Raw genomic sequence first — 12,338 nt, 5'->3', positions numbered from 1 at the left:
TCACCTTTGCCAATACTAGCTGTTACCAATTTTTTAATCTTTACCAAAAGAATAAGCTCATTTTACTCTATATAATTTTATTAATATGGTTAATTTTTTTACCTGTTTATTGGCTATTCTAAATCTTGTGCATGCTTAGTATATGTGCTGCCAAAGTGAGCACTCTTTTGCATGTTTAATCATTAAATATTTCAAAATTAGAAAATAGTACAGAAACCGTTCTTTCTGCATCCCCCATTTTTGTTTAGTCCAGTTTCCATCTTCCTAAAGTACATACTTGAGTATTTCATTAATCTCACTAACTTAGTGTAAGCTCTGTCTTTGTCTGCAAATGTTTTTATTTCAGCTCTTACTCTTGAATTATAGTTTACTTAAGTATTGATTTCTAGGATGATGTTCTTTTACTTCAGCTATTTGAAGGTACTCTTACTGTAATCTGACCTCTGTTGTTGGTCTTGAGAAATCTTTTGACAGCCTTTATGGGGAATCTGTCTTTTCTTCTTGGTTTCTATTGAAGATTTATGTGTGTGTTGTTTGTGTGTTCATCTTACAGTTTCTCTGGATATGTCTAGATGTAGCTTTCTTTTTATTTTTTCCTGCTTTGGACTCACTGTGCTTATTAAATCTATGGATTCATACCTTTACTCAATTCTGGAAAATTCTCAGCTATTGTCTCTTAGAATGTTGCCTCTCCCCAAGTCTCCAGTTCCTGTGGCACTTTTCTGGACACACCTTTGGCCCTGTTCTCTCTTTCATGGCTCTTAATTCCTCCCCTAAGTAGATGCAACACTTGCTGCTCTTTTAAATTCCTATTCTGGTACTTAAGATTTTCTTTTCTCAAGATTTCTTTATGCATTAGAAATATTTTTTGTTATATTTTATTCAGTATTTCTGTGTTTATATGAGAGATTTTTTTGCATTATCTTACTCTACCGTTTGCTAGTGGTGGTGGTGGTGCTGTTTTAACGTACTCCAGGAGTTTTTCAAATTTTATTTCTAAGTAATATTTGGATATTATCATTTAAAAGAGCAGAAGAAGACAGCGGTTAATATTTTGGTCAGCCCAATACTATAGATAAAATGAAGCCATCTTTTCTTATAAAACTGATGGGTTTTATTGTTTTTCTAGAGCTTTGACTGTTGGTAATTTTGCTTAGGATCTTAAGTTTTTAAAGGTCCTGAAACTTCTTGAGCCTCATTTAATATTTTTGGATGTAATGAACCCCAAATGCTCCCGTGGATGTTAGTGCCACTAAAATGAGAAAATATGGCTTAGCAGTTAAGAGCAAGATCTGTGGAATCAGACCTCTTCTAAGGTTCCAGACTTGTCTCTACCACTTATTAACAATGTGACTTCGGGTAAGTTACTTCTCTGTGACTTAGTCTCCCCATCTGTAGTGTGGCAGCCTCAGAGAGTTGTTGTAATGACCAAATGAGGTACTCTGTGTCCTAAGTGGTATATAGGAAGCTCTCAAAAGTCCTAAGTATTATTAATATAATCATTTGTATTGATTTACAATCATTTTCTTACTTGATCCCCACCCTCCCTGTCTGCAAACAGCCAGAGTCTAAATTATGTCAGTTAGAACTTGGGTCAGAAATGTGACGTGGTGCTATGAGATATATAACTATGAAGATTTGGGGGTTTTTTGAGTTGTGAAAATTCCATCTTTCTATTAAAAATGTACATGCCCTTCAGTGATGGTAGTTTAAATGTGCCACCTGTGCCTGATGTAGCATTCTTGCTAAAAGCACTTGGATTCAGAACAAGCAGACACTGTCACCTCTGCCTGAAGAGCCTAACCATACTAGGAGATTTCATTCCCGAAAAGCTGTGGCTCCATCTTTCTGTATTAGATCATATAGTATGTCAGCCATATTGTCAAGTTTTTTGGTACAATTTTCTGACCAATTCCAGTATTTTCTTTCATCACACTGATTCATCACCATGCAGTCCAGTGTGATAAAAGAAAAGATTATTATTAGCACAGAATTAAATCATGTGAAAACAGTTTAATTGGAAAAGAGACTCTGATGTGTGTATGCATAAATACCATGTTTCACAACAGTTAAGAAAGAACTAGAGAAAACTATTCACATATTTGCCGGTTAAAGCATTATTGAAAAGGATCCACTGAGCTCCCAGGAGCACCTATCGCCAGTTCAAATTAACCCAGTCAATCAGTTATTTCTTAAGTACCTGCTGTGTGGTAAGTGTAATACTCTAGGCCATGGGAATACATTAGTGAACAAACCAGACAAAATGTAAGGAGCTTTCATTCCAGTGAGGAAGACAGATACACAAGAAAAATAAGTATATAGAGGCAATAAGGGAATATTAGGGGTTGCAGTTTTTGATAGGATGTCTGGGGAAGGGCTTGCTGAGAAGAGGATACTTGTTTAAAGGACTGAGGGAAACGAAGTGAGCCAAGCACTCATCCAGGGGAAGAACATTCTGGGAAAGATACATTGGGCCTTGATTACTGGGGGAAAGTCACTGGGTATGGAGCAGAATGAGGAGTCAGAAATAGTAGTAAGAGATAATGTTACAGAAGTATTGATGTGTGTGCGTGCACAGAGGGCCAGATCATGTAGGGTCGAATAGGCCCTTGTAAAGACTATAGGTTTTACTCTGAATAAGACCAGCAGACATTTAACGATTGAGCAGAAGAGTGATGTGATGTGACGTACATTTTAACAGGATCACTGTGGCTGCTGTGTTGAGAATAGACTGAAGGAATGGTAGCAAAGGTGGGAGCAAGGAGACAGTAGGATATTGTAATAATCCAGGCAAGTGATAATAGTGGCCAGAACCAGTTTGGTGGTATTGAGGTGTTGAGAAGTGGTCAGATTCTCGACATATTTTCAAAATAGAACAACAGAACTGATAAATTGAATGTGGCATATAAGAGAAAGAACGGTGGTAAGAATAACTCCGGTTGGTGGGAGCATCTGGAAGGATAGAATGGCCATTTGCTGATTTGAGAAAGACTGAGAGGAGCTGGTTGGGAAGGAATATCAGGAGTTGTATTTTGAACATGTTAAATTTGAATTGTTTGCTAAACATCCAGACGGAGATACCGAATAGGCAGTTGGAAGCTCAGGCAAGAGACCTGGGCTGGAGATAGGGATTTGGGAGTGGTGGACATAGAGACAGCAGTCAAAGCCACGAGGCCGAGAGGGTGTAGACTAACAGGAGGTCCAACGACTGATTCCTGACACACTCCAGTGTTTCAAGCATTCAGAAGATGAGGAACCAACAAAGGAGACTAGAAAGGAGCAGCCAATGAAGTAGAAGAAAGCCAGGAGAGTGTGGGATCCTGGAGGCCGGGTGAAAGCGTTTCCAGGAAGAGGGAGGCATTAACTGCGTGGGATACAGCTAACTGGTCAAGTAAAATAAGAACTGAGGATTTACCATGGGATTTAGCAGTGTGGAGGTTTTGACTGATCTTAACATTAATGTACGGAATCTGGCTGGCATGTGTGAGGTCAACACTGGATTTCAGTAGGTTTCAAGAGAGAACAAGAGATTAGTGGGAGCAAAAGTGGACATTTCGAAGGAGTTTTTTTTGGAAAGTGAAAGACGGAGGGGGACATGGTGACAAGGTAGGGTTCCTATAGCTTGAAAGAAATATGCTGATAGGAAAAATTCACTAGAGATAATGTGATGATGCAGAGGAGCGAGGAGGGGCTGCGGGAGCAGTGTTCCTGCCGCGGCGCGGGCGGCATCCACACGGTGGATGGGTGCCCTCCAACTTGAACCGAAGCGCTTGTGGCGTGATAGACTACCGTATTAAACATTTCATAATAAACAGTTGCTTCCTCCATACGAAAATGTATAATTTAGGGGCGCCTGGGTGACTCAGTCGGTTAAACATCCGACTCTTGATCTCAACTCAGGTCTTGATCTCAGGGTCGTGAGTTCAAGCCCCACACTGGGCTCCACACGGGGTGTGAAGCCTGCTTAAAAAAAGAAAGAAAGAAAGAAAATGTATAATTTAGCTGTCGTTGCTCAGACTAGGAAGGTCCCTAACCAGTCTAACTGTACATGTGTCTGTGGCATTATTTGAGGTGAGTAAAATACAAAGAATGTTTTTTAGACAGAAAGGCCTCCATTAGCCAAAAAAAGAAATCTTTTTTTCAGCTCCAGTTCCCATTCACTGTCCCTTTACCACTTCACAAGGACATTGATGAATTTGTAGCTTAGGTCAGCTAAGAATGTGCTGTTTTTAGCAATGCATTCTCAAAGTGTATATGGTGTGGAATGAATGACAAGAAGTTAGACCAACTTTTGTATACCCTTTATACACAGTAGCCTTGGAAAATCTCTCTCCTGTAGGTAGAATTGCACTTAAAACGACAAATCCTGTAGTGAAAGCACCTGGCTAGCGATTGAATCTCCTTTACAGCTTAAGATCTGATAAGGTACTAGGTAGATAGCTCCTGAGTTTCTGCTTACTGTTGGTAAGTTCTTTCTCACAGTAAGCCTAACAGGGTTTTCATATAATTAATTAGAATTTACTTCTGCAGCTTTGAGGTTTTATAATAACGATTTTAATTCTTCCTGCATGCCTTCGAGACAGCTCTCATGTTACACCTGAGTCTTTTCCTCCCTGTTAAATGTTGGTATTCTCTGCTCTTGTCTCATAGGGTTTTTAAGTTCCTTCAACATTTTCAGCTTTACCTTTTTCAGTGTCCATCTTTAGATACCATGCTCAGAATTAACCATATAAATGTATTGATTTATTAGTGCCGTCAGAGAACCTCCTCTGTTTTTCTGTTAATGCAGTTTATAATTACATTTGTTTTAACTACATCATTCTCATGAGACTCAGAAAAACTTAGGAAAACCCCAAAACCAAAGGGGTTTTGTAGTTATTTTGGGGGCTCAACCTGTGCCTTCATAGTTATTTTGGGGGCCCAAATATGGGATCTTATGCTTTTATTCCATCATCTCGTTAAATTCAGCCCTTTGTTCCAAGCTACCAATACATTTTTGAGTGCGTTCTTCCAACGTAGTTCTATTTCTCAACCTCATGTTACGTCTAAAATTCATCAGAGTCATTGCCAAAATGATGAACTAGACACAGCCAAAGACAGCCTTTTAACACTCACTAAAAAATACACATGCCAGATATTTAACACATTGTATTTGCACTGTCCTTGTCACTGGGAAATTTAAAATAAAAGAAAAAATCTTTAGTAGCTCACAGCCTAGTAGTGTGGAGTACACGTGGAGTACAGTTTTGCCAGATAATGGAATATGAGCAAGATAGATTGGGAGCACAGAGGAGAAAGTCTTTCAGGCGGAAACTTGCTTGCAGGTTGGTGGTTGTTTTGTCCTTTAATCAAAAAAGCACAAATCCATTTAACTGACCTGTTTCTATTTCCCCCTCTTGTTCACAAGGATATGGTGGAAGACCCTGCCATATGCTTGCTGAAATCTGGCCACGTTTTATTTCCCACATTTCTCTTTTCTACCAGCCTCATACCCTGTCAAAAGAAAATGAAGTTATTGTTATGTAATTTAATTAATTTATGTAATACATATTAACTTGCCATACATGCATAATACATGTGTAGGAGCAAGGGAAATGTGTAATAGAATAGAATAGGCTCCAAAAGCCAGAAGGAAAAAAATGGAGGCAGGTCTGCAGGCTGTGAGACCCCTTGATTGCCATAGTTGAAGTTCTGAGTTGGGCTCTGTGCTTTCGGATTGCCAAAGCAAACTGGAAAGCATGTCGTCAGTAGTCACCAGGAAGTGGTTCTTGCTCTGAGGAGGAGCAAAGCTTTTGCTAAATCTGCCGGGCGCTGTGGGGGCCCATCGTGTGTGCGCTGAGATAGCAAATCACGTCCTGAGCCTGTTCTGCTGTGAGGCCACAAACGATTTCATCAGGACTGTGCTTCCTAAATTTTGTCAATAGGGAGGAAATGGCTCAAAGAAAAGGTTTAATATTAAAGACTGAGAAAACCTATAAAAGGGAAAACTGTGCGACTTTGGACAAAATTCATGGGAGATACAGGAAAGCTTTTGTGGGGACACACTTGTTAGCTTTCCCAGAAGATGGTTCTCCCTCAACACCAGTTTGAGAAGTGTTGCATGAGGCTGCTGCTTACAGCATCCTTCATGAGAGGAACACCAGTTCCTTGGTGGGTTAATAATATTTCTTACACACCCATACAAAATGATGCTTTGATCAAATGAATGTAGGAAACGGGATTAAACAAGTTTCTTTCCTGGTGGACTTATTTTAATAAGCTAATGTACAGTCTAAACCTCCCAGAGGGCGTTTCCTGAAATTCATTTGACCATGGAGCCCTTTTTGGTGGCATATCCGTTCATGGGTCATAAATTAGGGAACAAAGGAAATGGAGATTTGCAAATCTTTCCAATACGCTCCTCCAAGAGAAAGAACATGGTAGCCACCGTGTCGTACATTTGTCAGCTCTGGCCAGGGGCACGTGTTGGGCAAGGCTGTTCTTCCTTCTCGTGCTTTCAAACTCCAGGGCGATGGGCTCTCTCTCTCCTGAGAGTCTTCTCATTTGCTCATAACAGAAAGCAGAGTACAAGTTCCTGTCTTTGCTTCCTCTACCTTTTTCAAGATGAAACTATGATCAGGGCAAGCCAGGAGTTTGTGGTCCCATGGCTTTTTCACCAAGTTAGACTTCTGGTTAGAGAACCCCGTCACTGCAGTTGACCTCACTGAATTTCTCACACGATCGGGGTTTACAGTTCTCTTTCTCCCCCTGGCCTCTGTGCCACACACAGTCTCACTGTGTGCTGTACATCTCAGAAGTTGCTTTGATGAGTAGTCGTTAAAAATTATAAACAAGCAAAAAATCTTGGACAGTTCTAATTTGATTAGTTTTGGTTTACCGTAGGAATCCCCAAACCCTAAAATGTAATTAACATTTTAATGTTGTATGGTGACGGACGGTAACTACACTTACCACAGCGAGCACAGCATGACGAATGGAGTTGTCGAATGACTGCATTGTACACCTGAAACTAATGCAACCTTGTGTGTCAACTGTGCTTCCATTTAAAAAAAAGAGCAAGTATTGTATAACTGATTTTTTTTAAGATTTATTTATTTATATTGAAGAGAGAGAAAGAAAAAGCAGGGGACGGAGGGAGAAGTTGAGAGAGAATCCCACACAGACACCCCCCCCCCCGCCGCCGCTGCTGAGCACAGAGCCCAGCATGGGGCTCAGTCCCACAACTCTGAGATCATGACCCAAGCCAAAATCAAGAGTCAGTCAGTCAACCAACTGAGCCACGCAGGCACCCTGCATAACTGATTTTTAAAATAAACATGAGCAGGGGCGCCTATTTGGCTCAGCCGGTTAAGCGTCTTCCTTCAGCTCAGGTCATGATCCCAGGGTCCTGGGATCGAGCCCTTAATCAGGCTCCTTGCTCAGTGGGGAGTCTGCTTTTCCCTCTGCTTGTGCTTTCTCTGTCAAACAAACAAACAAACAAATAAACAAATAAATTTAAGCAATAATACATTTTAAAAATACTCTAATGAATATTAAACTTTATTCACTTATTAATAGTACTCTAGAATCACATTCAGTATTTTCTTTGGATATATGCATTTTATAATTGTAAATCCATATATCTAATAATTCACATGCTTTTCTCCCCCTTAAATCCTTATACACATTCACTTATATTGTCATAGACAACAACATACTTGTAAACCTTAATATATAGACAACAACATACTTGTAAACCTTGATATCTACAAAATCCTAGAATGTTGTCAAATTCCATTTTGACAGATTTGAAGCCATTTTTGACAGTTTTGAAGCCACTTTTATTTGGCAGTTGAGTCTTTTCAAATTTCTTCAACTTTAAAAGGGATATTGATATCATATAAGCCACCTAATTTCCTTGGGCTGTATTCTCACGGGAATGGGATGGGAATATAATTCATATGAATATATAATAATATATAATATAATATCCATACAATTAATTTTCTAGCTTTTGTGTGACAATAGTTTTCTAACGTTACTGTTCTCTAAATTCTAGGTCCAGGAGCTCCATGAAGAGGAGGCACAGTGGGTGAACTATGACGAGGACGAGTTGTGTGTGAAGATGCAGCTAGCTGATGGGATCTTTGAGACCTTGATCAGAGATACTATTGATGTTCTGAATCAGATCAGTGAGAAACAGGGGAGAGTGCTACTTGTGTGACATCTTGCAAATAAACCGAACACTGAGTGCTAACATGAGTCCTGGGCCTTTCTGCCTCCTGATACACACCCCATCTCCATCATAGCAAGAGTGCTTCTGGACTTGTTACCTTTCCTTAAAGACTACTGGTTTGGAGTTCATGGGACAATGCGGTATATCTGGTATGACAGCCTTTGCCTTTAGAGACTGTCCACCGGATTAGGTGATTTTTGGTGGGCAGGGTTGCACTTCTGATGTTGACACACAGTATAACCCTACACCTCTTGTTAACACCCCTACTGGTTCTCAGATGCGGGCTGAAAACACCAGACTTACCTCTTAGCTTAGATGAGACTATCACTTCGTTGAGTCTGAAGTCAGGCAGGAGAGGTATATAGAATTCTGCATCCTACCATTTTTGAAAAGTAATCCGGGTCTACACCAGAAAGTCATAAATGGACTCTAAACAGTATTAAACCCCTAACCACTTCTAAATAGGCAAGTCTAATAACGTGTGCCTATCTCACATTCTGGAATTCATTTCATTTCTTTGTGAAGACCATTTTCTTCCATTATTGCAGTTGAGCAGCACCAAGTGGACTGTCGAGTTAACAGAAATCAATGGTAGCCTTGCTTTCTGAGTACCATCTAAAGAATTTTAAACCTTTGCATTATTTTTAGTTTTCTCTCTGTGGGTATGAAAACAGAGAATGCCCCCACTGAAGACTGGGCTCAAAGGACTGGTGCAGGGCTGGTTCTTCTAACCCCTTCTTCTCTCCCTGCACTTTCCTTACTCCTTCTGAACCTCTACCAGCTGCTCCTAGAATCACAGATCCTCAGGACCATCTCAGGCATCCAGGCATGGCAAAAGTGGAAATTATTCATTTTGGCCTTCAAACTTTCAACTCCCATCTCTCCCCAAGAAGTCAGAGACGCTGTTACTTGAATGATTTAGGAAATGAGTGTGTGCACCAAAGACAAAAAGATACTGTCTATTGTTTGCTTGTTTTGCGCTATGGAACATTTTTTAATTTATTCTGAGATAAATTATTAAGTTGAAAATGTGTGTCCCTATTCAGAAGTGAGAGATTCTTCTTGTAATAGTTAAACTTCTGTCTTGAAGCTTCTGTGGTTCATAGTCTTTGCACAGGAAATCTACAGTTTTACCAAACCCATACATATATCGAAGAAGGCAGTTTAATTCAGTGAAAAGAAGATGAGCTTTTCCAAGATCACCTGCAGTAGCAGGAATGGAATAAGATGATTTCAAGACACTGTAAAATTCAGTTCTGCCTCTCTTGCAGCGTTGCTACTCACAACGATTACCTGTACCTGAAAAAAAAAAAAAATAGACTCCAGCTGCTACATTAGAGCATACATGATGCTCTCTGGGACCTCCGTACCCTGCCTTCTTGACTGGTTTCTCTTAATCAGTCCTGTCCTTCTTCAAGTAATCTAGAAGAATGTGGATGATCTTAGGCGTCAGTGTAAATGCCTTAATATCGAAGGTCCTGATTAGAAGCATGATATAAGACGTCCACTGGATTCGTATTTACAACTATCCTGGAATGTTGTAGCTTCAAAATATGTTAGAAAAACCCCAAAGACGGTATAATCTTTAAGTGTGCACGTTCGTTCATTTCTGCATCTTTCCTCCCAACCTGCCTTTGCGTCTCAGATGTGTCACTATGCACACTTCCATTCCTCCTTGGTTTCATCTTGTCATTATGAGAAACTTCCCGAAGTAATCATTGGAATATTTGCATTTTGCACAATGACTGGTATGACAGCTCTTGACAAATAAGGAAAGCACTGAAATGCGGTGACTGGGTCTCGGGAAATGCGCAGATTGATGTATTGCCAGCATTTCTTCTGGGCTTTCGCTGTTGAGCTCTAGTCTTGTAGCCATAATGAGCAGATCGACTAAGAGAAGCAAGGGTTTCTGGGGGTTATTAACCAGTAGTGTGGAGATATTGTTTTCACGTTGGCCAAGGAAAAGCAAAGGCCTTTCTTTTTAGTTTGTGTTATTTGAAAGACAGAAAAACATCTTGTCTACACCCTTTGGCTGTTTGTAGGATTACATTGTCCTTATGATACTGAAACTTTACAGCTGCTATAAATTTTTTATAAGTGAATATGAAAATAATATAATAGGAATATAGGTTGTTTTTCTACATTCTCATTATTTGGACCTAAATCAGTTTTTAATAAGAAAGTTAACATTTACTCTTTATGACATTATGATTCCAGAAAAGGAAAAAAAAAAAAGCTTAGGTGTGTGGAGTCAGCTACCCGGACTTAGGGTTCCGTGGTGAGGATACGGCCAGGACCGTGTGTCGGGCCCCCTTGCGCGCTCCCACTGTCTCCACTGTCTTCAGAATCTCGGGCTCCAGATGAGAGGCAGCAATCGGTCCGTCTTACTCCCTGTTAGAAATGGTTGTCCATAGTTTGGTAGCAGAAAACAGAGGAATCTATAATTAGCAGATTTATTATTATTTTAACTATTAGATATAATTGAAAAGGTGTTTATTGTTAGCATTAGGACTGGTGACTACGGATACCCAGCCACTCGTTCCATATTGGGATCTTTTTAATCAAGCTCTGCCTCTTAACCAAGAATCTAAATATTCCCTCTTTCTAATCTTTGTTCCTTCTCCCCACTCTCCCATCCTCTTTCACTCTTTCTTCATAATTCCTCTAAGAAAAAGATCTTTGCATCAGCAGTAATATCTTTTAGAATAGCACTATCAGAATTTAGTAGTAAACCAACATAGAGGCTTCAGAGCTAGTTCTGAGTCCAAAATAATTTGTGCTATCCAGGGTACTGAACTCTGGGTTAAACAAGTACAGGGTATAGATTCCCTCTTCAGGTCTAAACAGGAATTTTTATTCTAGGGAAAAGTGGGAAGAGCTCAAAAGTAGTTAATAAGGAAGGTAATTGGTTTTTCTTTTACCCAAAAGAAAAGAAAATTCCTTCTGTGACTACAGGTCTCTGAGAAATTATCTTTCAAAAGAGATTTCATTGCTCATAAGAGTGTTGTGGCCTATTGATAAAAACAATTTTGTTCACTTTCTTGTCTTGAAAAAAAGTGGCCTTAGCTTTTTGCAATACTTGAATAAAGTGTGTCCTCGCACAGCATTAGAGACTCATAACTTTTCTGCAAGAAGTTCAAACTTACATCTTCTTTTACTACCTTAAGAATACTAGTGAAGAAAACATTAATTCAAAGAGCAAATGATAGAAACTACAATGATGTTTAATGCAAATTGTAGGAATTTACATGTTTACAAATCATCTTGAACTGGTTGTGCAGCAATTCAATAAAATATCTTTGTATTATAAAAATGTGAAGAAAACAGTGTAAACTGATGTAAAGGCGGTACTGTCATTTTAATTAACCGATGTTTAATAGCTTTTCCTTCCGGACTTTGCAAAGCCTTCTCGGTAAACACATTGCAAAGCGTTCTCTGGGGGGCCTGGCCTTCCTGTGTGTACTGTACTGTGCAGACATGAAAAACCCGTTTACTGTGTATGTGTAAATAGCCTGATCATCAGGCCATTTTCAGCCAATAGTCACATCCAGTGCAGCTTTGCACAGAAGACTTGGGGTGTGTTTTGTAAGTATGATCTGTAAAATAACTGGGATGAATTCCCGTGTATACCTGTGTAAATAGATTTGTTAACTGAAATGTACTTTAAGAAAAGATAAAATCTGTAAATAAACTGATTTATAAATTAAGTTCATGTCACGTGTTTCGTTTCACCTTTTGAGCCGAGATTAGAAGCCAGTGCCCGTGAAGCCGCGTCCTGGCTAGCGGAGCGCGTGTGCCCGGGCAGCAGGGTACGTACGGTGAGCTGCGTGTGGAAGCTGCTGTCTCTGATCATAAAGGCCATCATCACACGCATCCGAGCAGCCTCGGCTCCAACGTTCATCACTCGTGCGTGCGGCCCTGGAGCACGCCTTCACGTTCTGAGCTCTGTGCCGAGTGCTGCGGAGGTAGCGGAGGCCACAGCCATGGTCCCTGGTCGCATGGAGTGGAAGGTCTAACGAAAGAGTCATCAAAAAAGAATTTCAAAAACAGTACGTGACAAATCGCAGTAAGTGTGGCAAACAAAGCACGTGCAGGGTTTGAGAATATATAATGAAAAGAACCC

At 40.0% G+C, this 12,338-nt stretch overlaps 1 protein-coding gene across 1 annotated transcript in view; it reads left to right on the top strand.

Annotated features, from left to right (window-relative positions):
• Positions 1 to 11,922, top strand: part of CEP350 (centrosomal protein 350) — a 150,859-nt gene extending 138,937 nt beyond the window's left edge. The window contains exon 38 of the mRNA XM_040636325.1: positions 8,039 to 11,922. Coding sequence (XP_040492259.1) covers positions 8,039 to 8,203 — 165 coding nt within the window. The 3' untranslated portion in view covers positions 8,204 to 11,922. The remainder of the gene's footprint in view (positions 1 to 8,038) is intronic.
• Positions 11,923 to 12,338: the final 416 nt, after the last annotated feature.

Source organism: Ursus maritimus, unplaced genomic scaffold, assembly GCF_017311325.1.
Source record: "Ursus maritimus isolate PB19 unplaced genomic scaffold, ASM1731132v1 scaffold_2, whole genome shotgun sequence".
In the NCBI taxonomy this organism is placed as follows: domain Eukaryota; kingdom Metazoa; phylum Chordata; class Mammalia; order Carnivora; family Ursidae; genus Ursus; species Ursus maritimus.
The sequence above is the reverse complement of the archived record's forward strand: the minus strand, read 5'-3'. Positions and strand labels throughout refer to the sequence as shown.